At 56.6% G+C, this 27222-nt stretch overlaps 1 protein-coding gene across 3 annotated transcripts; it reads left to right on the top strand.

Moving 5' to 3' along the window:
- Nucleotides 1-321: 321 nt before the first annotated feature.
- On the top strand, nucleotides 322-27222 carry CIMAP2 (ciliary microtubule associated protein 2). 3 transcript variants are annotated; one of them, XM_070078455.1, is made up of 10 exons: nucleotides 322-494; nucleotides 2510-2597; nucleotides 2764-2918; nucleotides 3064-3186; nucleotides 5549-5686; nucleotides 5811-5954; nucleotides 6659-6820; nucleotides 7732-7839; nucleotides 9539-9672; nucleotides 22525-27222. In XM_070078455.1, exons 1-10 carry the CDS (start codon nucleotides 438-440, stop codon nucleotides 22595-22597), a joined length of 1182 nt encoding a protein of 393 aa, XP_069934556.1. In that variant the 5' UTR covers nucleotides 322-437; the 3' UTR covers nucleotides 22598-27222. The 3 variants fall into 3 exon arrangements, with proteins under 3 accessions (XP_069934556.1, XP_069934555.1, XP_069934554.1); XM_070078454.1 differs by having other exon boundaries at nucleotides 338-494; nucleotides 2754-2918; nucleotides 22525-27219; XM_070078453.1 differs by lacking the exon at nucleotides 322-494 and adding an exon at nucleotides 1838-1998 and having other exon boundaries at nucleotides 2754-2918; nucleotides 22525-27216.

Below are 27222 nucleotides of genomic sequence, written 5' to 3'. Positions count from 1 at the left end.
GGAGCTGCCGCCCGGCTGAGGAGCTTGGCTGGTTTGCATTGGGCCAACAGAGGCTCTGAGGCCGAGAAGCCCTAACCTGCGGGGTGACCCAGGGTCAGTTACCCAGGGCCAGAGCTCAACGTTTCCTTTTCTGTACTGGGGCAGTGGAGTGGAGGAGCTACACCCAGCCTGGCTGCAGAGAGAGAGTGGCCGGGCCAGGAAGTCGCGTTGATGGGCGGGGCCTAAATGACTCAACCCACCCCACCCAGCCCGCCCAGTAGCCAGGACTCTAGGCATGTGAACTTTGGCTTGGATGCTCGGGTCACTCCCGCACGAGGTGTGCAGCCAAGGGGCTCGGGCAGCAGGGATGTAATGCAGCTGCCGGTGGGTCTGAGCCCGCCGATTGTCCCCAAGCAGATCCAGGGCCCACCGAAGGCCTCTCCCCGGCTCAGAGCTTGATGGTGCCACCACCCAAGCCTCACCACCACCATGACAGTCACCTGTCCATGTCACAGGTGAGGACACTGACGCTTGGCCAGGGCGCTGGCCTGAGGCCACCCGCTAGGAAGCAGCAGCACCAGGGTCCATAGAGGTCTCTGGGAGGATTTATGTGTCACTGGGAAGCTGGATGGGATTCATTCATTCATCCATTCATTTAGCATCCATTGTCCATTGTCAGTCAGTGCAAGACGCCTCTGTGAGAGCCGGCGCCTCCCCTCCTTGAGCTCCTGCTGGGTGCCCCTAGTGCTACCTGAGCTAAGTCACCCAGTGCCCGCGGCAGCCTGGCCAGAGGGAGACTGTTGGCCTCCTTTGCCCGGAAGGGTGCTGAGCTGGGAGAAGGAAGTGACCCACAGGGCAGAGTCTGCTCCGATGACTCAGGTGTCTGATCCTCATGTGTTCACCGGGTCTGACACCACTGACCGACAGCTCGGCCACGCAGGGAGGGCGCAAGTGCCCCGGCGTCTGCCTGCCTCTGCATCCTGGGTAAATGCCGGCTTGCAGGGTCAGGGACGCTGGGCGGGGCCTAGACCGAGACCCACTATGCCTCTGGCCCCGCCTCCCTGGGCACATCCCGCCTCTCTCTGGCTTCACTCCTGCCACCTGGCATGGGCGTGGCTCTCTGCCGGCCTTGCCTGCAGCCCCCTGGGTGGGAGCAAAGGTGAGAGTGGGGATGGGATTACACAACCCCACAGCACGGCCCTGAGGTGCAGGTGGGGGGCACACACCCTCAACTCCTGCTCTCACCTGGCAGGTCATACCCAAGCTTCAGTACTGAGTTTGGAATTCTCCAGGAAGTCAGTCTCCTGTGATCTGCAAGGCTGGGTCACAGGCCTCCCTCTCTCAATGGCATGACCACACTGGAGTCACCAGACTCCCAGGGGCTACATCTGGGGCCCAGGCACCCCGCAGAGTCGGCCCTGCCCATGCAGGGTGAGTGCAGGAGGCGTGGGGCCCTCGCCTGCTCTCCCACCTCACCTGCCCTCCATGCGCTGGGCTCCTAGCTCCGCCTCCCTCTCCCTCCTCGGTGGGCGGACCCCCCCATCAGCCCCAGGGGAACACGGAGAGACGCTTCCGGAGTCTGCGTGGTCCCTGGCCGTGGGCAGGGGCGCAAGAATCCGGCCAGCAATCAGGGACAATTTTGTCTCAAAGGCCGCCAAACGCGACAGGAGGGGCTGCACGAGGGGCCGCCAAGTCGGCAGCCTTGAGGGACGGTCTCTGGCAACGGGATCTTGAAAACGTGGGGGGAGGTGGAGGGGCCAGTCGCCGGCGCAGGGACTGCGGCGGGGGGCTGCCACGTGGCACCCACGCGGCGCGCGGACCTGGACGAATCACAAGGCCCAGGTTGCCGGGGCAGCGGCGGGCAGTGCTGGTGGGCGGCGCGGGGAGGTGGGCTCTGTGAGGAGTAGCGGGGTGCCGAGCACCAAGGGAACCTTGCGGCTGGGCCTGCCCCGACGCCATGGGCACGAATGTCGCCCCGAAGTGGTTCAGCGGGGCGCCTTTTGGCGTGCAGAGCCACAGGTGAACGCCCCCAGCCCCTCTCTGCCTGGAGGGTGGGGGTGGGGAAGGGGCGGAGCCTGGGGCAGCCATTGGGGGCAAGGGGCTGAACTTCCTTTCCCCCATTCTGCTAGCTTCCGTGCCCAGAATTCTTTTCTCACACTATATCAAGAGCCCCACTGTGTGCCAGGTTTAGGGAGGCCACATGACCTGGCGCGCAGTAGGTCCCTCGGCTACAAAGTCATGGCTGGACTTAAACCCGGGAGTCTGGCCTCCTTTCTTCATGGAGGAGTGTGTGTGTGTGTGTGTGTGTGTGTGACCTGCTGTGTGCACGCACAGCTGGGACTCTGGGACTACAGCAGACAGCTAAAGTGTGGGCCCTGGAAATGCGTATTAGGACTATGGAGAAGCCTTCAGCCAGAGGAGGGGGCGGAGTTCAAGGCCGCTGCCACCCTGCCGCCGCCCACAGTCACTCCCCTGGGAAACCAACTCCCCCACCCCGGGGCGCTCTCACCGGGCCTGGGTCCCCCACCAGGTTCGACGTGTCCGCTGTCTACCCCAACCAGAAGAAGTACAGCACCTTCACGGAGGCCCCGTATTCTCGGCGCTACTCCGAGGAGGTGGTGAGTCGGCATAGCTCGCGCGACGCCTGCCGCATGGTCTGGCCGCGCGCCTCCGAGTCCCCTGTCCCCGGTACCAGCTTCGGTGGGGGGCGCTGGCTACGTCACCCAGGGCAGGGTTGGTATGGCTGGCACATCCTCCACCCTGCTCTGCCTTAGTCCCACATAGGACCAGGGACCTACAGCTCCAAGGAGACCTGCTTCAGCAAGAAGAAGCTGAGGAAGGAGGTGGGCACAGGCTGGGCCCGGGCCCAGGAAGCCACGCGGCTGACCCAGCTGCCCCACTTCCAGTACCAGGCCATCCTGAAAGAGAAGCAGCAGCAGGTGCGGGGGCTGGGGCCGGGCCCCCCGCCCATGTTGGCCGTCCCGGTGTCGTCCAGGCGCAGGCGGAGCTCTCCGGGTAAGGAACACGGCCGCCCCCGGGCTCCTTCCGGCCGCGTTCATCCCGTGCTCTCTTCTCCTGGTGCAGGGACAGAAGCTGGGGCCCGGCTCCTACAACATCAAAGACTTCCTGCAGCTGCTGCAGCACAAGCCGTGCAGCACGCGGGGGCTGCTGAGCTCCGGGGAGGCGCGCTTCCGGGGCTTCATTGGGGTAGGTGCAGGTGCGCTCGGCCCTCCACACTGGCTGGCAGCAGCCTCGCTCCGGCCAGCCTCCCGTCCAGGGCCCCCACAGCCCCTCGGCGTCTCAGGGAAGGCTTTTTTGCACCTGCCGTTCCCCGCCGCTCCTGCGGAGGCCGCCTGGGAAGCCTTCCTCGCCCCTCCAGGAGTGCCCGCGGGGCTCGGGTGCTCGGTGCACAGCAGCCCCGAGGGCTGGCTCATTCACGGCAGCTGCCGAGGTCCTAGCAGAGCCTGGCCCACAACAGGCAGGCCGTGGGCATTTTCAGACCGAGTGAGTGCACGCAGCTGCTCCCAGACACTCTCTGTAATGCTCTGCAGCCTCTGCGGGTCAGGTCCTGGAGGTCAGAGGAGGCGAGAGCTGCCGCAGGCCCCAAAGCCCCTGCCTTCCCCCCGGGGCCTGGGCCTTCTGTGACCTCAGGGAGATCCCCCCTGCCCTGCTCGGGGACCGGCAGATGCTGTGGCAGCTTAGGCAGGGGCGACCGGGAGGCATTTAGCCAACAAGCCCTTACCTGCACTTGGGAAGTAGTAGAGTGGGTGCCCAGCCAGGGCCTGCGGCGCCCTGGGGAGTCCTGGCCCACAGCAGCCCTGGGAGGTGGGCACCATCGCTTTGTCCACTTCACAGATGAGAAAACTGAGCATGGAGAGCGACAGCAGCCCAAGCCCACAGAGCTGGAGTCCAGGGGGTCCAGGATTTCTGTCCTTGACCTTCTGTGGGGGCAGGGTCTGACGTCTGGGCTCAGCCCTGCCCATCTCACACTGTCTGTCTCCTTCCTGTGTCCCTGGCCCCAGTGCTGCGGGGTGGGGGGTGGGGCATCTGCCTGGGGACCGTCCCCTGTTGCCCATCTTTGGGGGGTCCTTCTTGCTCTTGGGGGCCCAGTGTTAACAAAACCCCTCTCCCAAACTCCCCCACTGGCTGCCGAATCAGTCCTTGCTGCCTGGGCCCCAGCAGCTCTGGCAACATAGCAGGTGGTTAAAAATCACGTCAGCCTGAGTGTGATACTGAACATGGGAACTTGAAGCTTTCATGTTAGGAGAGAGACTACACTGGCGAAGCAGTCGGCGCAGGGTTTGGGCTGCCCTTGAACTTCAGGGCAGGGGTCACGCTCACCCCTTTGTTGCCACCCTCATTCCCCCAGTCTCCCGGCCACAGGGTGCTCCCTGCCCAGTCACCCCAGGGCCTGGGATGGGGCCCTGGACGGGTGGTTTGCCTCTCTCAGACTCAGTTTCCCGTCTGTGTGAATGTAGACAGTACTGACTTGGTCTCATGGGGCTGCCTCCAGAACCAAGGTGGTAAAGCTCTCACAACTTCCAGCACACCATTCCGGGATCCAACTTCCTGCCCTTGGAGTTTTTCTCCAGGATGGACTGGGTCACCTGGGCCATGGGGAAAACAAACAAGGCTGCTGCCTGCAGTGGCATGATTTCCCCAGCAGAGGGCCCTGCGCTGGGCCTGGCTTCCCCAGGACCAGCTTCCAGGATCCGGAGTTGGGCTGGCTGAGTCATCCGTGGAACGGCAGCGACCCCGTGTGGCCCGGAGGTGCAGCACAGCGGCAAAAACCCTGCGAAGGGTATCCAAGGAGCCCCTCTACATCCTAGTGCTAATTTCGTCTTCCCTTCTGATCTGGCATTCCAAGCCCCCGATGGTCATTCCAGCCACAGTTATTAACCTCTTCTGCTTGCGAGACTGTCAGCCACCCCACTCTGACTCATGTTGCTGCCCACTGTGAGCTGGCCACTGTGCAGGGGGCTTCACAGACATTATTCAGCTTCCTCGTTACCTCCCGGAGCAAAGTGTTACCATCCCCACGTCACAGATGAGGATGTGAGGCTCACGGGGCTCGGTGTTTCTCAGCTAGGAAGCTGCAGAACCAGGATCCGAACCCAGGACCTGGGTCCTTCTGTGTCCAGCACTGTCCACAGCACAGTGTGTGCAGGGCTCTGAAGGATGGGACCGTTGAGGCCGCCACGGCAGGCATCCGTCTGGGGCCACAGGGCAAGCCCTCCCCAGGAGAGGTGACTGACGGCTGGGCTGGCTCTGCAGGATTGGTGGCTTCCCCAAGGCGAGGGGAGGGAGCACACCATGAGCGAGCCCGGGCAGCGAGCTGGGCAGGGCGGCATGGGCGTGGGTAGCAGCAGCGAGCTCAGGTTGTGCGGAATGTGGGAAGGAAGCCGTCAGATGGAACCAGCACGGGGCAGCGGGGCCCTGGGCAGGTGCTAGCAGCACCAGTGCCGTGTGTTGGGTAACCCCGGGGACCTGAAACCCTGACCCCTCTTAGAGGTGGGAGGCCCGAGTGTTTCCTCCTTGGATGCCCTCAGTCCCCTCCCCTGCCCCACAGAACTACTACCCAGGCCCTGGGAATTATGGGGAGCGAGGTAACCCCTACACGCGGCTGGAGGAGAATGCCTGGAACCGGTCCCACTCCGAGGGCCTGCTGTGCAGGATGAGCAAGAAGCCGTCCCCACTGGCTCACCAGGTACAGCCCTCCCCTGGCCAAGCCCACCAGCCTGCCCACGCCTTCCTGGAGGGAGGCCCCCAGGGCACTGGGGATTCTGAGTGACTGCCAGGGTGACGGCACTGTCACCTCTGCCGTGCCCTAGGGCAGTGGCCTGGGACCCGGCACCTACACCCTCAAGAGCAGCATCGACACCTACGTGGCTCGGTCCATCGGCACCCGCGGCCCCTATGACATCTTCTCTGGTGAACGGAGTGAGCCGCTGCCTTTCGGTCATTACTCTGTGCAGGTGTGCACCTGGGAGGCTGGCGGGGTTGGGTAGGCCTCACCAATCCATCCCAGAGACGCCACACACCTCCTTACGTCTGCCCTGCAGCCAGGTGGAATTCATCCCCTCCTGGGGTTAGAAGATGAAACCATAGCTGGCCACCTGGCTGGGGAGGGCAGGGCTGGGATTTGAGCCCGGGGCCTCCTGTCTCACGGCCTCTTCTCCATCACTGCACCAACATGGACTCCATAGGGGTGCACGTGGCCCGTGATGCCAGGGCTGGCCGGGTGCTGGCTGTGAGGCCTGCAGGGCTTGAGGGTGCCGGTCTGTATGGTCTGTTGATGAGGCCGAGGCTGGGAGGGGACACCGGGGTGGAGTCTCAGCTTGCCAGCTTCCCCTTCCCCCGCCCTGAGCCATTGTCAGTCTGGGTGGCATCTGTTTTGTGGGCTTGGACCATGGCTGCGTGCACAGTGTCCCACAGAGCAGTGCTGTGGCCCTGGAAGTCCTCTCTGGTGCTGGCTGTGCCGCCACCCAGCACGTCCAGTGCTGCTGGGGACAGGCTGACCCCAGCCTGACCTGCCAGTGGGGGTGGGGGTTGGGAGGCCACAGTGAGTGACCCTGCGGAAGCACTGGCTTTGCTCTGACTGCTGGTGGGGGCTGAGAAAGAAGGCTCTGGAGTTTCCTGGCACAGCAGACCCCCCCACCCCCACCCCGCTGTCTTGCAGAAGAAAAAGGCTAGGGAACTGATGAGTTTCAGGAGCTTCGTGGAAGAACTGAACTCACGTCACAACAAGAATCGTGGCATTTTCTCAAAACTTCCCCGCAACCCGGAGACACCCACGGAGAGGATCTACTGGGCCACCGTCAGCCAGTGTCCCCGGAAGCTGGTCCGCACCCCCCACCCCGCCCACCTGCCTGTCTGGGAGGGCAGCTCTCCGCGGGTGGGGGCTACTTTCCAGGGAGCGTACAGTCTTGGGGAGCACTGTCCTGTTTCCAGTCCCGCTCGTGCCCTCACCCCTCACTTTGGGTAAGGTGTGCCCATTCCCCATGTGGCCAGCGAGGCGGCTGTGAGGACAGATGAGGCCGCATGCCCAGAGCCTACAGTGTGGCTCCTGGCACCCAGGAAGTGACCAGTCAGTGTCCGTCTCCACCCAGCCCTCAGAGCCCTGGAGGAAGAGCAGGGGAGACTGAGGCAGGGCAGAGGGTGACCAGGGGGTCCACCCTCCACAGGGTCTGCCCGCCTGCTCCTCAGAGGACAGCAGGCAGCTGTGCCTCTCTGGGCGTGCAGAGCGCAGCCCGGGCTCTGAGCAGGCTCCTCCCTTTCCCCCAAGCAAGTCTGTGTGCAGCGTCGGGGAAGGAGTTAGGGTGGTATGGCGGGGAGGGCATGTCACTTCCCCAAGACCTGCTGGGCACTTTCCAGTCCCCATGGAAGGGGTCATCTTTTACATTTCACAAGAGGATACTGAGGCCCGATCTGGGGAGGGGTCTGCTTGGTTACCCCCCATAAGAGCAAGGAGGGCAGGGGGTGACCCAGCCCGTGTGGCACAGGCTAGTGTGGCCTCCGCTGTCCAGGCTGTGGCCCAGAGCCTCTCACTGCACCTGCCAGACCATGAGGGCCCTGAGAGCCTGGCTGATAGGCAGAGGTTGGAAGAGGGGGAGCATGGGTCGTGAGGGCCCCCCCAGACCCCCTCGTGGGGCCTGGCTGGGTCCCTCCACCGTCCCCGGCTCAAGGATTGCTGGGTGCCGAGAACCCTCACCCGCCAGGCCCTCTAGCTCTGCCTTCCTTCTTGGCTCCCAGGCCACGTCTGGCCCTGGCTCGTGGCTTCCACAGGAGAAGAAGTGCCAGTACGCCAGCCTGCCCCCCTTCCTCCTGGCCTCCAAGCGGACCAGCATCAAGACCTACCAGGTGCTTGGGGCGGCTGGGAGGGCGAGGGTGGGGAGGGGCGGAGAGCGCTCAGACCTGTCTTGGGCCCTGAGTCCCAAGGGACTGGCCCCCACGGCCACCACCTTGTTCCTCTAAGGCACACATCCTCACACTGAGCGGGGCGCCAGGGTCACTGCAGGGCTGGTAAGAGCACAGCCTGCCGGACCCCTGGACCCTGTGCGGGGCCTCAGCTTCGGGAGCCCGGGGCGGGGGGTGCTGGGAGTCTGCGGACGAAGACGCTGCTCCAGAACCCATGCTCCCATCTCCCCCAGGGAATTCCGATTTCTCTGTTTTGAGGCCTCGGGAGCAGCTGTCACTGTGGCTGGGCAGGCCCCTTCTGCCCTCTTCCCCTCCCACTCTCTCCGCCTCCACAGAGGCAGCCATCCCCACGCAGGTGACCTAGCACTCAATTTCTCAGTCTTGTGATGCAAGTCAGCCCCTGGGCTCTAGGACCTTGGCTCCTTAGTTTACACAGGGCCCTTGAGCATTGACCTTGTTGAGCAGAGCTATGGAGGGAGAGACAGAGATCTTCCACCCCCTGGTCTCTCCCCAGATGGCTGCTATGGCTAGGGTTAGGCCAGGTGGAAGCCAGGAGCTCTGGTCTTCCATCCAGGTTTCCCGTGTGAGTGGCAGGGGCCTAAGCACTTGGGCCATCTTCTGCTGCTTTCCTAGGTGCATTAGCAGGGAGCTGGATTTTAAGTGGAGCAGCTGGAACTCGAACTGGCGCCCCTATGGGATGCCGGCAATGCAGGTGGCATCGTAACCTGCTGAGCCACACCTGTCCCTGCGTCTAATGGTCAGACAGAAAGGTGCACAGAGAGAGCAGCTCCATGGATTAGTACAAAGTGGCTTCACCGGCGTGCCCCCTGCCCCCACACCCCAGGAGCCCCCATCAGGGAGCCCCCATGCTAGTTCCCAGTGGCACTGACTGGCGTTGCCTGCTCAGACAGCTTTCTATGTTGAAGGTCTCCCCTGTCACCCTGGGTACTCTGGTGTGTACCTTACCTACCTCCCCGATCTGTTCCTCCCACCATCCCCTCCGGCACCTGCCTCTGAGCGCTCCCTCGTTGAAGGGGAGCCTGCCAGCCCCTCCAGCTCCTCAGCTCCCCCAGTGCCGGCCCGTCCCCAGTGTGCCTGCCCCGCTAGGCGAGTGCTCTGCTGACCAGCTGGCCAGGCCCGCAGTCTGACTCCCCTTCCTGTCCTCCAGCCTGCAGCCCGGCAAGGCTGTGGTGGGGGCCGGGGGCGGCGCTTCACACGGGGGAAGATGTTGAGAGAGAGCCAAGTGAGCATGTTGTTTCCACAGGCCCAGCCGTCCCCAGGAGGAAGGGCTGATGGGAGGGCTGGGGTCCAGGAAGGCCCTGTGCTCATCCGTCCAGCCCAGGAGCCTGTTCCCCCCCCCCCACAGGCCTCCCCCACACCAGTCACAGTCCTGACCCACACCCCCCGACAGGCCTCCCCCACACCAGTCACAGTGGATCAACATCCCACCAACCACAGTTAGCTAATTATGTCTACAACTGCTCCATTTCCAAATCTGGTCACATTCTGAGGTTCCAGGTTAGGGACCTCACCATCAACATGTGACTGACAGATGGAGGAGGGAGGGGTGCGGGGGGTGGCCAGCGGTCATGGCCTCTGCTAGGCTGGCTCATGTCCTTCCTGCCATTCTCTCCCGGTGCAGAACCCCGTAGGTGTGGGCCGCTACTTAAACACCAGGCTGATGGAGACCAAGGATAGACGGAAGCGATACCGGTCCCTGTTCCTGGGAGTTTCCAAGCGCTACCTCTCGGACCCAGCCCGGGACACCCTCATGCAGTGAGTGCCGCTGGAGCCCAGGGAGAGGAGCTTGCTCTTGGGCGGGCTGGGGTTGCCCAGGCTGGACCCCCTGGGGAGCACAGCTGCCGCTGGCTAATGCCAGCCAAACAGCAGAGATGTCCAAGCTCGGAGCCTGGCTCTGCCACTGGCAGGCTGTGTGAGTGGGGGGAGCTGCCGAAGCTCTCTGAGCCCATTCCCTTCCCCTGTCAAAGCGCAGATGGCCGAAGAGACGCAAATGAGATGATCTAAGCTCTTAGCAAGGAAGAGGCTCTCAATCAGCATCAGCCCTCCCCCCACAGCCCACGGAGGCTGGGCCCTGCCCTGAGTGGCCTTGCCACCGAGAATCTGTCTGGTGGTGGGGTTGGAGGAGGCTGTTGTGAAGCCTGAGAAAGAAAAGGCGAGGAAATGCAGGGGCAAACTCCGCGGCAGCTTGCAAGTGTTGGCTGCTGCCGTGTTTTATGGTCCCAAGAGGCTGTCAGTGGCAACCTACTTGCAACTTCAAAATGTTAGTGTGAATAAACATGCACTTTAGGATTGAGCTTTTTGTTTTTTGCACATTATGGTGAGATCAAGAGGACTGCATTCAGGGGAAGCCAGCTTTGAAATGTGATTTTTTTGGGGGCTGGTGCCGTGGCTCACTAGGCTAATCCTCCGCCTTATGGTGCCGGCACACCGGGTTCTAGTCCTGGTTGGGGCGCCGGATTCTGTCCCAGTTGCCCCTCTTCCAGGCCAGCTCTCTGCTATGGCCCGGGAGTGCAGTAGAGGATGGCCCAAGTACTTGGGCCCTGCACCCCATGGGAGACCAGAAGCACCTGGCTCCTGCCTTCAGATCAGCATGGTGCGCCGGCTGCAGCATGCCGGCCACAGCGGCCATTGGAGGGTGAACCAACGGCAAAAGGAAGACCTTTCTCTCTGTCTCTCTCTCTCACTGTTCACTCTGCCTGTCAAAAAAAAAAATGTGATTTAAAAAAAATTATTTATTTGAAAGAGTTACACAGAAGGGGAGGGAAGGGGGAGGGAAAGGTGGCAGAGGGGGAGGGGGTGTCTTCCATCTGCTGGATCACTCCCCAGTTGGCTGGGCTGATCCGAAGCTAGGAGCCAGGAGCTTCTTGCAGGTCTCCCACGTGGGTGCAGGGACCCAAGGACTTGGGCCATCTTGTACTGCTTTCCCAGGCCATAGCAGAGAGCTGGACCAGAGGTGGAGCAGCTGGGACACGACCTGGCATCCATATGGGATGTCAGCACTGCAGGTGGCAGCTTTACCGACTATGCCACAGTGCCAGCCCTGGAATTTTTAAAATGCATTTTTCCCCATCAACGTCATCCCATGTCTTCATCCTTTTTGATTTAGCTCCCTTGTGGTGGTGGATTCCTGAGACAGGGCAGTGGAGGGTAAGATTCTGGATAGACTGCATGCCTCAAGAGGTGTTTGCATTTTTCCTGCCTGCACTTCTGATCGATAGTTTAGCTGGGAATAAAAGTTGGCCAGAACTCATTGTCCCCAGGAGGAGCTTTGTGGGCCTCCCTCTCCTTCGTCCTGGCCTCTGGCCTGCATGTCGAGGGGCCTGATGTGTTCTGGTTTCCTGTCTTCTGCACAAGACCTGCGTTTTCCATTTTTAGAAGCTTTCAGGGCCTTTTCTCTGTTCCTTGTAGTCTGAGATTCCATGACGAGGGCCTCAGCTTGGTTTTTCCATCTGGAAAGTCAGCAGGGCGGGCCTTTGGTACAGCAAGTAACACTTCTTGGGGTGCACGCAGCTCACCTGGGAGTCCCTGGGCTCAAATCCCAGCTCTACTGCTAATTCCAGCTCCCTGATAATGCACACCCAGGGGGCAGCAGGTGGTGGCCCCAGTACTTGGGTCCCTACCACCCATGTAGGAGAGCTGGATGGAGTCCCAGGCTCCTGGCTTTAGCCTGGCGTAGCCTCAGTTGTTGGGGAGAGGGCGCATTTGGGGAGTGAACCAGCAGTTGAAGATCTCTTTCTCTTTGTTTTTCTCTCTGCCTTTCAAACATATAAATAAGAATTTTAAAACAACAGCCACACAGATCTGAGCACGCTCTGTCTCGGGGGAAATTTGTTGTTTTGAGTGTTTGTCTTTGCTGCCTTCCTGCCCTCTGCTTCCTCTCTCCTCTCTTTCGGGAATGTCTTTAGACGGATGTTAGCAGCCCCGGTTTGCTTCTCTTGTCTTTTTCTCCCCCTTTTTCTTATTTTCTGATACAATTTCCTTGTCTTTGTCTTCCAGCCCTACTGCTGCTTTTGAATATTTTGGCTGTCATATTTTGCAGTTCCCAAGAGCTGCGTTTCGCTCCTTTGAACATTCTTTGCGTAGCTCCGAATTCTGTGCCATGTGTGCTGCGAGCGCTTTTGTCCGAGGATCTTAGCTACACGGTCCCTGAAGTTATTTGCTCCCCGCGTTGTCTCCAGTTCTTCTGCGTTTCTTTTCTTCTGTCTTTCCTCACATTGAAGAGGAAGGCACTGGAAAATGCTGCGTCTGGGTAGGGCCTGTGCATGGTGGCTTCCCTGGGCACCTGCCCTTCTCTTGAGAGACGCTCAGTGCCAGTGTTTCCAGGAGGTTCTCTGGGAGCAATTGGCCTCTCTAGAGAGAACCTCCGTCCCCGATGGGGGTGGGGGTGGCTGCTGGTGTTCAAGGAAGGAGAAGAGGACGTGGCCTTCCTCCTGGCCCGCGGTGATCACACTGTGGCCATGGGCTGTGCCTGGTCTCCTGGGACTGGGACTGCTCTGCACACCCCACCTCCCTGTCTCCCGCTGGCCCTGAGCAGCTGAAAGTCAGGTCCAGCTGGCCTCCTGCTTTCAGTGCGTGGTCTCCTGCCTGCTTTTTGAGATACGGTGCTGGTGTCGCCAGTTGCTGGGCCTTCCTGGGGTTTGCAGTGGGAAGTGGCAGTTTTCCCCGCAGGCAGCTTGCTCTCCAGCCTCCTCCCCGCACTTTCGTCCCCACGCGCATTAGCGTCCTTGTCCCCCGATGCCTCCTCTGCCCTCGCTGTTTCCTTATGTGTCTCCGGGCAGGCTGGCTGCAGAGCGAGGGGAGAGCCATGCCTGCAGCCACTGCTCTGAGCAGCAGCAGGGCCTGAGGGACACTTCTGGTGTGCACTGCCTTTTCTACCCCTTCCTGGCCAAGGCGCGTGGCTGCCTTCCACGTGCAGAGGGGAAGTGAGAGGAGCAACTCGCCCGTTGCTCCACTGCTGAGCTGCAGAGTCAGGGTGGGATCCAGTCCTCCCTTCCAGGGCCATGTCCCTCCCACACGGTCCATCAGCACCTGTCTCCCTCCCACCCCTGGTGCCCCCTGCAGCACTCAGGCGTGTGGGAGCCACAGGATTTCCCATGTGACCAGGCTTGTGATTTCCAGCTCACCCCTATGCTGTGTGACCTGGGCCAAGTCACCGAGAGACAGACTCTTCTCATCTGAGAAATGAGGCCAAGCGGGCATGATGACCACACGGGTTGGCCCCGTGGACGCCTCCACCCGTGGGTGCTGTCCTGTGGTCTGCAGGTGCCAGCTCCCTCTTCCCTGGCGTCCGCCTGGGCCATGGTGGAATTCGGTGTTTTGTTTATTCATACTGGGGGTGCATTCTTTGTACAGGCTTAAAGTGTGCAGCTCCCGGGCAAAGCAGGTGTAGGGGCAGATGTTGCCCTCGTCAAAGACCCAAGGAAAAGCCTGTCTCAGAGTGGAGCCGTCGATAGAGGAGGGGGAACAGTCCTAGAGGGCGTGGGGACTGCGACAGAGGAGACCAGGACCCTGGGTGCAGAGTCCTCTCACCATGATTGCCTGCGTCACTGGCATCACCCCGCGTTGCTTTGGAGGTTCTAGCAAATGCAGTAAGACAAGAAAAATAAGCGAGACTGTAAATATTGCTAAGGAGGGCAAAGTCAGCATGATTTCTAACCACATATGTGTTCACTAAAAAGTTCAGGAGTTGATTTTAAAGTTGTGACGCTAAGAAGACAAATGTGGTACAGTACGTAAATGAGTATTTGCCTCTTATACTATATTCATAGCACAGAAAGCTCCATTGAGATAAAGAGAGCCTATTATTTTTTTAAAAAAGTGCTCTGGGGCTAGCATTGTGGCACAGAGGGTTAAGCTGCTGCTTGGGACACCAGGATCCCACATCAGAGCACCGGTTCAAGTCCCAGCTCCCTGCTAATGCGCCTGGGAGCCAGCAGAGGGTGCACTGGATGTTGAAGCTATTTAGGGAATGAACCAAAGGATGGAAGATCTCCCCCCACCAACTCTGCCTTTCAAGTAAATACAATAAGTCTTTTAAAAATTTGTCTAGTATCACGTTAAAAAATAAACACATCTGCAGTCTAAATCAAAGACAGTCAGTTGTGTTTTGAGCTTCTCTTCTGAAACAACCAAAAATACTGTGTCTAGAATCCTCATGAACAAGAAGGGAGACTGTAGAATCTAAACTAGCATTCATGGGCAAGGCAAATGAGAGTTCACAAGGATTCAGGGTACAGACTAATGTGCCTTTTCAGAAAATATTACTGGAGAATACATCCAGTCAAATGAAAAGTGAATTAACATGGAGAGCTCAAGAAAGGGGGAATACATAATATATACAAATACAGAAACTTGGGCTGGTGTTGTTGTAGTTTAAGAAACTGCTTGTGACACTGGCATCCCATATGGGTGTGCTGGTTCTAGTCCCAGCTGCTCCATTTCTGATCCAGCTCCCTGCTAATGCATTTGGAAGGCAATGGATGATGAACCAAGTACTTAGGTGCCTGCCACCCAAGTGGGAGACCTGGATGGAGTTCTTGGCTCCTGGCCTGGCCCAGACACAGCTCTTGTGGCCATTTGGGGAGTGAACTAGTGGGTGGAAGATCTCTCTCTTCCCCTCTCTCCCTCTCTGATGCTCTGCCTTATATTTCAATTTATTTTATTTTATTTTAAACATTTATTGTATTTATTTGAAAGGCAGAGTTACAGGGAGAGAAAGCAGGGAGACAGAGGGAGGAAGAGGGAGAGATAGAGAGATCTTCCATCTGCTGGTTCACTCCCCAAATGGCTGCAACCATCAGGGTTGGATCAGGCCAAAGTCAGGAGTCAGTAGCTTCTTACAGGTCTCCTAAACACTTGGGCCATCTTCCACTGCTTTCCCAGGCACATTAGCAGGGAGCTGGATTAGAAGTGGAGCAGCTGGGATTCGAACTGATGCCCATATGGGGTGCAGCTCTGCCCAACACTCTGCCTTTTAAATAAACAAATAAATAAATCTTTAAAAATACATAGAAATGCAAAGAGTGATTGTCAATGCAGTCTTCCCCACGTGGCTTCCCCTTTCATGTGGATTAGGGAGGCTTGGCGAGGTGGGGTACAGAGAATCGCCACGTCCTGCAGCCAGACAGAGCGGCGCACGGAGCAGAAACGCATGGCTGGGACTCGGTCTGTGCTCCAGGTTGGCCCCTTGGCCGGGTTGGGAAGAGGGCACAGGTGACCCAACACACGCCTTCCGCCTGTGCTTTGTCTTCAGTTGGGGCCGGGCAGGGCCCGTGTGGGAGCTACGCGAAGCCTGCCCTGGACTGTGCGGGTACAGCTAACCTTCCTCACCCTCACTGCCAAGCCTTACCTGCTTCTTCCCGAAAGCCGCGGGGCCTGGAGTCTAACTCTTGTGTGGGAGAATAAGTCTTTTGGTTTTCGTTCTTTCCAGCTGTGGATGTGATAGGTGCTTCGCTCCAGCATGTGGCGGACTGGCCAGTGGGCCTGACTGGCCACCTGGCTCCCTGTCTGGGTCTCTTGGATCTTGCAGGCAGATCACTTTAACAGCAGCGGGTCACCTGCTGGCCATGTGGGCCTGCGGGCTCCATTGCAGCCCGGCCAGCTGTTCTGTTCTTGAACGTCTTCCCCCTGGAAATCTCCTATTCGTCCTTAACAGCTCTGCACAAATAGGCATTCTGAGCCTTCCCGACCGTGTCTTTTCCTTCCCAGCATGTTGTGCATCCCCAGGTTGGAGCACTTTCCCTGGGATATTACAGCTCCTCGCTCTTGGGCCCCTAGTCCTGCTGAACAGAGCCTTCCTGTCCTCCACCTGTGTCCATGTCCAGGCTGGCACATGCGGACGGAGCGCGTGAACACTTGTTAAATGACGCAAAAATGTGGCTGGCGCCGTGGCTCACTTGGTTAATCTTCCACCTGCGGCACTGGCATCCCATATGGGCGCCGGGTTCTAGTCCTGGTTGCCCCTCTTCCAGGCCAGCTCTCTGCTGTGACCCGGGAGGGCAGTGGAGGATGGCCCAAGTGCTTGGGCTCCTGCACCTGCATGGGAGACCAGGAAGAAGCACCTGGCTCCTGGCTTCAGATCGCCGCAGCGCCGGTCGTAGTGGCCATTTGGGGAGTGAACCAACGGAAGGAAGATCTTTCTCTCTGTTTCTCTCTCACTGTCTATAACTCTACCTGTCAAAAAAAAAAAAAAAAAAAAAGACGCAAAAGCACGTGCATTGGTGGAAAGGGCCATGTCTGGCTGATGCCGCGGAAGAACCACAAGAAAAACGTTCAGTTTGATTTGGCAGAAGTTTATTTTCCCTTTTTCGCTTTCTGTTTTTGCCTGCCATTTTGTTATGAAACTTTTGAGACATACAGCAAAGTTGAAAAAGTTTGCAGTGTACACCTGTATCCTGCCAGTGTAGGTCATGCTTCCTGGTTTACTCTGGGTGTTTTATGACCTACCTTTCTACCTACCCATCTGCCTAACTGCCTATTAATCATCTTTTATTTTTGATAGATTTCAGAGGAAATGGTGGATACCAGTGACTTCAGCCTGTAAACTTTTTTTTTTTAGATTTACAACTAAGGTATTCCTTGTCCAGAAGCCTGAGGTGGAGATCTGAGATACCATTCTCAGAAATGAGAATAGGTCTCTCCTGTGCATGGAGCGTGTTTTCCACGCACCCGGTCACTTTGTGTGTGTCTGACTGTGGGTGATAGCTTTGAAGGGTGGGTGTCACCCTCAATGTTTTCAGTGGAGAAGATGGAAGTTTGGAGACTGAACGTGATTTCCCCAGAGTCACTGTCAGCGAATGGCCCAGTGCATGCACCCCTCACCAAGGGGCTGAGTGCGGATCACAGGACAGGCCCCCTGCTGGCTCCCGGGGGTGGCAGAGGAGGATGGGACAGCACTGCCCCTGGTGGCTCCCAGCTTCCGGGGGCAGGCTCTCACTCACTCCCGCAGTTACAGGGCGGCTCGAGAGCAGGCAGGGGGTGCCGGGGACCCAGGCCTCCTGTCCCATGCCACAGTGCTTTACAGGAGCTTTCTGGGAGATGGGGCTTGGAGGGAAGGCCGAGGCAGAGCTGGCCTTCGGCACCCCCATCTCCCTGTTCTCTCCCCATCTGCTCTCGCGTGACTTTCCTTTACCTGTGTGCGTGCCACTCTGGTGAGATCTGGAAGTCCGGGTAAGAAAGAGGGGCTCCTAGGAACCTCAGCACAAGGAGTCCCCCTCCTCCTCCCCCTCCACCTCCCCCTCCTCCTCCACCCAGCCCTGCCCTCTACGCATTTCCTATGCAGCACATCAGGCTGCTATTGCCATAGTAACAGCATGGCACCCAGTGGGGACAGAGGCCATATTTCTGTTTTTCCTCCCTTTCTTCTCCCTGAATTTTTGATGGGGGTGGGGACTGGAGTGCACTCCTGGGCTGACAGGTGTGAGGTGGTGGAGCATGCCTGGCCCATGGCCTGGAGGGGTGGGCAGGGCTCCCCCAACCCCGCACAGGGAGAAATGTTGATCTTGGATGGGGCAGGCTGGTAGGGGAGACAAAAATGTTGCTGGAAGCCAGGGGTCCTGCTCTCAGAAGGTCACAGGCCTTGGGGCAGCAGGAAGGGGGTGCGGAGCAGTGTGAGGTACACAATAGAAGGCCCAGTGGAGAGAGGGACATCCCAGGTGGACAGCATGGGAGAGGAGAAGTGGACCAGCGTGTCCTACTCAGGGGTGGCCAAGTGCAGTGCAGAGAAAGGTGTGGCAGAAGTGAACAGCATGTGTTGGGGTGTTGATGGGGCAGACTCTATGTAGCAGCAAGGCCTTTTCCTGGCAGCTGGAAAGCTGCCTTCTTTGTACACCCGGGAGAGAATCCCTGGGAAGAGCCACTCGGGTGGCGTCCCATTAGGATGGGACTCAGTTTTGCCCCCTCGTATCTCGGTTCCCAGTTGCTCGGTTCAGGAACCCTCGGGGTTATGAAACCCTAAGAAAGTGAGCCCAGGGTTGGCGAGAGGGAGACTTGTGGCATCGGCGAGTCGCCTGACCTCCCTCAGGCACACCTTCTTCCCTAAATGACCTCAGCATGGACACAGCCAATGTCCCAGCAGGCAGCCTGGACTCTTCCCCGTTCAGGGCAGTCAGGTCTGCTCCATGGCCTCATTCAGATCAGCTTGGACATCTCAGTGGGCCATGGCCGGTTGGAGGCTCGGACAAGTTCATGGGCATCAGGGGAAGATACAGGTGCACCTGTTGACTCCTAGCTGCGTGACCCTGTACAATGAAGCAAGACTCCGTGCTGGGGTGGGAACGATGAATCTGTCTCACAGGGCAGGGTCTGTTGGGAAGAGAGAGTCGCCTCCCTCCCCTGTCCCCTGGCCAGCAAGCCTCAGCAGGGCGCTGTAGCTTGCTGGAGGAGCGGCTCTCTGAGGCCGTGTTCCTGCCAGATGGTGGTGTGTTCTGCATTCCTGGTGCACTCCCACTGTTGGCCAGTAGTGGCCGCTTGTCTCGGTGACAGCTCCCAAACTCTCCTGCAGGTTGTCCTTGCCTCCTAGGAGGGCAAGAATCCCTAATTCAATTCGAGATGCATTGACTGTCAACCACGTGTAAGATGCTTTCTGGGACCGTGTCGAAGGTGGGAGGGGGACAGCCTTTCGGTCCCAGGCCTGCACAAATGATTTCATCTTTTCCTGACTTGGAGGCTACACCTGTTCCAGATGCTTGCGTTCCAGGCCCTGTCTGGGTTTCCAGGGTGCGGACTCCTGAGGAGAGTTTGCACAGGAGTGCGATGAGGAGGTGCCATGTGAGGTCAAAGGGCAGAAGGGCTACACCCAGTTTGGAGACTTGGGAAGACTGCTTGGAAGAAGCGGCATCTGAGCCGGCTCTCAGACGTGGAGCTGGGCTCAGAAAGGCGATCGGGCCAGGCGCTGTCCTGTGCTCTGTTTGGACAGTATCTCCTCTGGGCCTCCCGAGGCCCTTGGAGGTAGATACCATCTCTGTTATCCAGATGAGGTCGCGGTAGCTTTGCCAGGGCCACAGTGAGTCCCCGACTCTGTCAGCTTTTGTTACAGCCCACCAGTGGCTGCCAGCAAAGCCTTCGGTCATTGTCGGTGTGCGGGTGGTCCTGGGTGGAACAGTTAGACCGGCTCCCGTCCCGCGGCAGTGGGGCCCAGGGTTGTTTGCACGAGGAGGCTGGGTTTGAACGAGCACATGCACAAGGCCTTTTGCAGCCCTGGCTCGGAATGCCATGCCATTCTAGCACCTTCTGTCAGCCACAGCAAGTGACAAGGCCAGCCCAGGTTCCAGGGAAAGGGAGTAGCTGCGGAGTCCCCTTGCACGGGGTCTCGACACAGGGCGGTGAGCCGCGCGGGCCGCTCCGCCTCCGTCTGCAGCAGCGGTTGGCTGGCTCCGAGCTGCGCTCTTCCACAAAGGTTCACTTGTTCCAGGGAAGAGGACAAAGTTTTAGGACACAGGGAAGGACATTGGCCAAAGAAAGGAAGCAAAAAAGCTGGAGCCGTGTCAGCAAACGGCTAGGGGTTCACTTTGAGTGACGCGTAGGCGTGGAGCGGGTGATGGGGAAGAGCGGAGAATGTGTGGGCGGAGGTTGGCCAGAGCCGCGCTTGCCTTGGGACACCAAGCTGAGCTGCAGGTAAGAAGCCAGAGGAGTGTTTTAAAAGTCAGACATACGGAACTTACATGCAACAGAGTTCATCCTTTTTTAGCATGGTAGTTTTGGCAAACGCATGTGGCTGTGTAATCTCTGCTGGCGAGACAGGGACGACCACCACCCCTCAGAACTGCTGTCGCCTGCAGGCAGGGCGCCCCCCCTCCCGCGCCCCACCTTTGTCCTTTCCAGGGGCCATGTAAGTGGAATGGTCCCCGTGTGGCGCTCTGTGGCTGGGGCTTCCATTTTGCACAGCGCGGCCTGAGATTCCTCCCCGCTGCACGCTTCCTAGTGCCCTTCCCACGGGTGTGCCGTCGTTTATCTGTCTCCATGTTGGGGATATTGGGACTGTTTCTAGTTAGGGCTACTTTTATTAACACAGCTATCAATATTGATCTATGTTAAGCCGGCGCCGTGGCTCAATAGGCTAATCCTCCACCTTGCGGCGCCGGCACACCGGGTTCTAGTCCCGGTTGGGGCGCCGGATTCTGTCCCGGTTGCCCCTCTTCCAGGCCAGCTCTCTTCTATGGCCAGGGAGTGCAGTGGAGGATGGCCCAGGTGCTTGGGCCCTGCACCCCATGGGAGACCAGGAAAAGCACCTGGATCCTGGCTCCTGCCATCGGATCAGTGCGGTGCGCCGGCTGCAGCGGCGGCCATTGGAGGGTGAACCAACGGCAAAGGAAGACCTTTCTCTCTCTGTCTCTCTCTCACTGTCCACTCTGCCTGTCAAAAAAAAAAAAAAAAAATATTGATCTATGTTTTCATTTCTCTTGGGTAGGATTCCTAGGCTGATTGGTAAGAGTGGGTGTAACTTGATAAGAAACTGCCAACTGATTTTGAAACAGCTGCACTCTCTCTCTTATTTTTTTTTAAGATTTATTTATATATTTGAAAGGCAGAAATAGGCATAGAAAGAGAGAGAGAGAGTGAGATCTTCCATCCTCTGGTTCACTCCCCAAATGGCCACAATGGCCAGGGCTGGGCCAAACTGACGCCAGGAGCCAGGAGCCAGGAGCTCCCTCTGTATCCCACTTAGCTGCAGGGGCCATCCTGTGCTGCTTTCCCAGGCACATTAGTTGAGAGCTGGATCAGAAGCGGAGCAACCAGGACTCCAACCGGTGCCCATACGGGATACCGGTTTTGCAGGCGGTGGCATAACTCCCTGTACCACAGTGCCAGCCCCACCCTCTGCACTCTTGTTGGTCTATTTCCACCAGCAAGGTAGGGGGGTTTAATTGCTCTGTGTGCTTGTCAGAATTTGGTGTTGCCAGTTTCTTTGGTTTTTGGTTTAGCCTTTTTTTTTTCTGATTTATTTGGAAGGCACGCATTTCACGATGGTTTGCATTTGCATTCCTCTGATGAGATGTCAAGCAGTTTTTCATGTCTTTGTATCTCTTGTTTGGCAAAGTGTTTTTAAATTATTGTACAGTTTGAAAACACGGTTTGCTTGTTTTCTTGGATTAAGTTTCGAAAGGTCTCTGTAAGCTCTAGGCCTGAGTCCCTTATCAGTTTTGTGTTTTGTAAAGGTTTTTCTCCCAGATATGTAGAGGGATTCCGATGGAAAGTAATTCTTGTGTTTTAAAAACTTACTCTGTGGCCTTGCGGGGTGGGCAGGGATGCAGGCAGGAGGTGATCTTGGTGGCTAGATGGGAGCTGAGGCTCTGGGCCAGGCCAGGGCAGCAGGGATGGGACGAGAGGAGTCAGGGGCAGGGTGACCCACTGGACGGCAGCAAAGGCCCCTTTTATCCTGGTGAGCTCTCCCTCACTTTCACCCTCCTTCCTTGGACCACTATTTGTGGAGCACCTGCTAAACCCCACATCAGGGCCCAGGTGCGGGAAAACACCAGTGAGGAAATCCACACAGAGCCCACCCCTGGGTGGACAAGAGACAGGCCATCAGCAAGTGTAGAGGTGTGGGGCATAGTGGCCGCCCCTAGCAAGGGCTTCCTATGGGAATGCCAGTCCTCAGGGCCCCACTCCCAGGAATCAGAGCAGCTCGAGGAACACAGGGCTGAAGTCAAGGCCTCTGCTCAGAACACTGGCCTTGGCTCTGGCCTTCAGGGTGACCTCAGGCAAGTTCCCTCCTCTCTGGCCCTCAGGCTCCCTCTGAAGGTTGGGCTGGATGACCTTTCAGGCTCTATGACATTTTACTTGCATTTTTTTTAAAGATTTATTTGTTTGGGGCCTGTGCTGTGGTGTAGTAGGTTAAGCCTCTGACTGCGGAGCTGGAATCCCATATGGGTGCCGGTTTATGTCCCAATGGCTCCTCCTCTGATCCAGCTCCCTGCTATGGCCTGGGAAAGCAGTAGAAGATGGCCCAAGTGGCTGTTTAACCTGCTGAGCCCTGCGCTGGCCCTTGCCTAAAGTTCTTACAGAGCCAGTGGGGTGCTCTGCTGAGCTAACCTAGCTGCAGAGGAGCGAGAGATCTGCTTACAATCAGGCCGTTTTATTGTGAAGGATTGGAGGTCATCAATTTTGACCTTTAGGCCGGCACCACCGTGGCTCACTAGGCTAATCCTCTGCCTTGCGTTGCCGGCACACCGGGTTCTAGTCCTGGTCGGGGCACCGGATTCTGTCCCGGTTGCCCCTCTTCCAGGCCAGCTCTCTGCTGTGGTCTGGGAGTGCAGTGGAGGATGGCCCCAGTGCTTGGTCCCTGCACCCCATGGGAGACCAGGAGAAGCACCTGGCTCCTGCCTTCGGATCAGTGTGGTGCGCCGGCCGCAGCGCACCAGCGGCGGCCATTGGAGGGTGAACCAATGGCAAAGGAAGACCTTTCTCTCTGTCTCTCTCTCTCACTGTCCACTCTGCCTGTCAAAAAAAAAAAAATTAAAAAAAAATTTTTTTTGACCCTTGACCCACTATAGGGACTCCCCACAACCAGTAGGTACTTATTCATCCCCTGTGGGTGCCCTCCAGGGCTGGAGAGCCCACTCCCTTCTAAGGGACCACTCCCATTTTTTTCTCTCTCTATTTTTAAAGGGAAAGGATCACACCTGTTACCAAAGGGAAGTGCCCTCCAGTTGTGGATCACAGCTCAGATCCGACTCCGTAAAGCCACGTGTGGGAGACCGTCTGCGCTGACCACGGGGCCCGGGCCAGAGACAAAGATGGCAGTGGGAGGGTGGGAGTGGGAGTGGGGGCCCGTGGAGAAAGGACCTGTGGGAACGCGGGGGACTGGGAGGAAGAAGTGGGGCGGGACCGCTTTGGGGAACCACAGACCTGAGGTTGCAATGTCTGTGCAGACAGCTGGGACTGGATATCTTTTGTTACAAGAGATCCATTATCCTGAGAATGCAAATCAGCCTGCGACAGGACCCTGGGAGCCAGGCAGCCCAGGGAGTGCAGCCCAGGGAGTGCAGGTGGAAAGCAGTTAGCTCCCTGGGAGCCCCTTCTCCTGCAAAGCCGGCGTGCTGGGCTCCTTATTCATTACATTCCAACAGGAGGGGCGGGGGGTGGGTAGAGCATCTAACATGTGGAGCTCTGGGATGCCGCGTCTCCATCCCCGGGTGCCTCCAGGAGCTCAGCAGAACGTGGCACCAGGAAGACTGGAAGAGACTGCTGGCTCCCTTGGGAACGGTGGGCTCCACCCCCAGAGTCAGCCCTCTGGGGCTGTGGGCGTAGTCACAGCAGCCTGGCTTCTGCACTTCCTGCTTGTTGTCAGGGAGAGAGTGGGTGGGAAGAGGGGAGTGGGCTGTCCTTAGAGCAGAGGGGGCTGGGACACCCTGGCCTCGCCACAGCACTCTAACAGCTCAACTGCTACTAGCACTGTCTCAGAAGAGGTCTGTCTTACAGAATGACTCTTTTGGAAGAAGCAAAAAATTTTTGTTCACAGACGACACGATCATCTAGGTAGAAAATTCTATTGAATCTTTGAAAAAGCTGCTGGGTCTCAGAAGGCAATTTTGCAAAGTCTTAGGAAATAAGATCAAGATACCAAGACCAACCATTTCCATATACCAGCAACACAGCATGGGAAATTGAAAATGCCATTTGTAACAGCATCAAAACTATGAAATATTTAAGTGTAAATTTGACAAAAAGTGCACAGACCTGTACATTGAAAGTGACAATGTAGTGCTGAGATGTTGAAGACAAATCAAGGGTGATACACCATGGTCATTGGGTCAAAAGATTCAATTGTTAAGGTGACAAATTGACCTATTTGACAGCACTTCAAAAACACGCGTGGAAAAGTGGAATTAAAGATTAGTTTATTTTGGTGCAAAAATGTCTTGAAATACACGTATAGTTTCTTCATAATACACAAACTTTGAAGACCTTTTACCATTTACTGTTCAAAATCTCAGTACTTTTTTTTTGGTTGGCAAGTTGATCCCACAAGTTCTGTGGCAATGCCGACAACGTGCCAAAACAGCTTGGCAAAAAAGGAGCAACGTCAGAGGACTGCCATTACCTCATCTTCAGATTTATTGTCAAGCTACAGGAAGTAAGACAGGCTGGAACTGGTGTCAGGGTGGACAGACAGGTCAAAGGAACGGAACAGAGAATCCGCAAACAGGCTCGCACGTACATGGACAGCTGATTTCCAACAGTGGCACAGACAGCGCAGTGGGGAAAGAGCAGTCTTTGCATCAAATGGTGCTGGAACGAACGCATATTCCTATGCCAAAAAAATGAACTGTCATCAGTGACTTGGCATCATGTACAAAAATAAACTCAAACTGAATCTGTGATATTCTGAAATACAGGGTATATTTGGTCTTCATCCTGTTTCCTGGCACACAGCTCCTAAAACCCTTGGGATCTCCGGAGTGAGCAATGTATTTTATAGTCTAGTGAGATGACCGGCAGCTCCAGGATGGAAGCTGGTGACCAGGAAGACCAAAGCAACATTTTCCCCTGAGTTCTGTGAGCTGTCCTAGCAAGTTAAGGGAACCCAAGGAGGAGATGGTGGGAGCCCCGATGTTCAGCCTATCAGAAGCACAGGTCACAACCCGGAAGTTGGCAATTGGCATCTGAAGTGGGGGCAGTTCTGTGTGCCTGGGCTCTTGCCGTGTAACATCTGGGGACGTCTCCAGGCAGATGGTGCTGGAACTGAGTTCGGGGGCACCCAGCTGGGGTCTGCTGGAGACCGCCTCCCATTTAGCGTCAGAAGCCTTGTGTTGAGTGGTTCGAGAGGAGAAAAAGCAATCTCAGGTCCTAGACCCAACTGTAAAACTTCAACTGTAACATTTCTAGAAGAAAACAGGAAAATCTTTGGACCCTGGGTTAGGCCAAAACTTTATTATATACAGAATTTATTCTCTTAAAGGTCATAGGGATGATTAAATTGGACTTAATTAAAGTTAAGGACTTTTAATTATTTTATTTTTTAAATATTTATTTATTTATTTGAAAGGCAGAGTTACATAGAGAGAAAGAGAAACAGAGAGAGAGAGGTCTTCTATCCACTGGTTCAGAGACCAGCGCCGTGGCTCAATAGGCTAATCCTCCGCCTTGCGGCACCAGCACACGGGGTTCTAGTCCCGGTTGGGGCGCCGGATTCTGTCCTGGTTGCCCCTCTTCCAGGCCAGCTCTCTGCTGTGGCCCGGGAGTGCAGTGGAGGATGGCCCAAGTGCTTGGGCCCTGCACCCCATGGGAGACCAGGAGAAGCACCTGGCTCCTGCCTTCGGATCAGTGTGGTGCGCCGGCCGCAGCGCACCAGCGGCGGCCATTGGAGGGTGAACCAATGGCAAAAGAAGACCTTTCTGTCTCTCTCTCTCACTGTCCACTCTGCCTGTCCAAAAAAAAAAAAAAAAACCAAAACAAAAACCATCCACTGGTTCACTCCCCAGTTGGCTGTAATGGCTGGAGCTGTACTGATCTGAAGCCAGGAGCCAGGAGCTTCTTCCAGGTCTCTCATGCTGGTGCAGGGGCCAAAGGACTTGGGCCATCTTCTACTGCTTTCCCAGGCCATAGCAGAGCGCTGGATTGGAAGTGGAGCACCTGGGACTTGAACCGGTACCCATATGGGATGCCAGCACTGCAGGTGGTGGCTATACCCACTGCACCATAGCACCGGCCCCTTTAATTATTTTAAATACACTATTAGGGGCTGGCGTTGTGGTATAGTGGGTAAAGCCGCCACCCGTGACACCGGCATTCCATATGGGCGCTGGTTCGTGTCCCGACTGCGCCACTTCTGATCCAGCTAATGACCTGGGAAAGTCAGTAGAGGACAGCCCAATTCTTTGAGTCCCTGCCACTCATGTGGGAGACCTGGAAGAAGCTCCTGGCCTGGCTCAACCCTGACTGTTGCAGCCCTCAGGGGGAGTGAGGATCTCTCTCTCTCTCTCTATTCTTCTCTAATATAACTCTTTCAAATGAAAAAAAAAAGAGAGATACTATTAAGAGAAGGAGCAATGAGCCTTGACTGAGAGAGTATTTGCAAAACATATCTAACGTATATGCACGTGAGCATGTGAATGCATATATATTTCAATAAAAAGAAAAACAAAATAAAACTGTAGGAAAGAAATGAGCGCTTGCCCAGCAGAGGTATGGATGACAAGCACTTGAAAAGTTGAGAAGAATGTGTGTGTGTGTGTGTGTGTCCCTGCCTCTCAAATAAAAAAATTTTTTTTAAAAAGAAAACCTCAGCATCTTAGTCATTAAGGAAATGCAAATCAAGACCACAAAGAAGTATCACCACCCACATGTTAGAATGGCTGAAATGAAAAAGAATGGGGCTGGTGCTGTGGCGTAGCAGGTTAAGCCACCGTCTGTGGTGCCAGCATTCCATATGGACACTGGTTTGAATCCTGGCTGCTCCACTTCCAATCCAGCTCCCTGCTGCTGTGTCTGGGAAAGCAGTAGAAGATGGCCCAAGTGCTTGGGCCCTGCACCCACATGGGAAACCTGGAAGAAGCTCCTGGCTCCTGGCTTCTGATCGGCCCAGCTCCAGCCATTGTGCTTGTCAATATTTACCCATGAGAAGGGAAAGTATGTGCCTATACAAAGAGTACTCGCAGATGTGCCACTTTACTGCTAACAGACCCAAACTGGAAGAGCCCGAAAGTCCATCAGCAGGTGAAGGCTTCAACGACTGTACTTTGTCCCTATACACCGAGACTCACCAAATGACATACTCTACACACAGTTCATTGTATGCTGAATGTGCCCTTGACAAACAGTTGCAATTTGAAAGAAAGCAAAGAGATGTAGCAACAAACCATGATGCAGGGTCCTGGGTGGGATTCTGGGCAAGGAAGGGAAGCGCAGGGTTACAGTGGGTGCAGTTCTTGGACCGTCTGTGGTCGAGTTAACAGGATGAGGCCGGAGTGGATTTGCTGGCTTTGATCGCTTCAGCAGGATCACGTAGATGACGTTAACATTAGGGACAGTTGCACCAGAGGAACAAGGGAGCTCTCTGTACTCATTTGCAACTTCTCTGTAAATCTAATAAAATTTAAAAGCTAAAAATATGTTGAATACAACTTTTTAATAAAAAGAACCCTCTACCTTATAGAATAAGTGCATTTTTTCAAATACATCTGTCAGCTATCATTCACTGGCAGTCTTGGTTACTGTAGAAAGGGTCATCAGATTGGGAGTGTTTGCCTTTTTGCAAGAGGTACCTGTGCAACAGCTTTAAGGTGGCCAGTTCTTGGCTGTGAGATAACCAAGGTGCTGGGTATTGAAAGTCGTGAGTGCTGGAGCGTGGTGTCTCTCCACTGC

This window comes from Oryctolagus cuniculus, chromosome 7 (genome assembly GCF_964237555.1).
Source record: "Oryctolagus cuniculus chromosome 7, mOryCun1.1, whole genome shotgun sequence".
NCBI classification, from domain to species: Eukaryota; Metazoa; Chordata; class Mammalia; order Lagomorpha; family Leporidae; genus Oryctolagus; species Oryctolagus cuniculus.
This window is presented reverse-complemented; position numbering and strand designations above follow the sequence as displayed.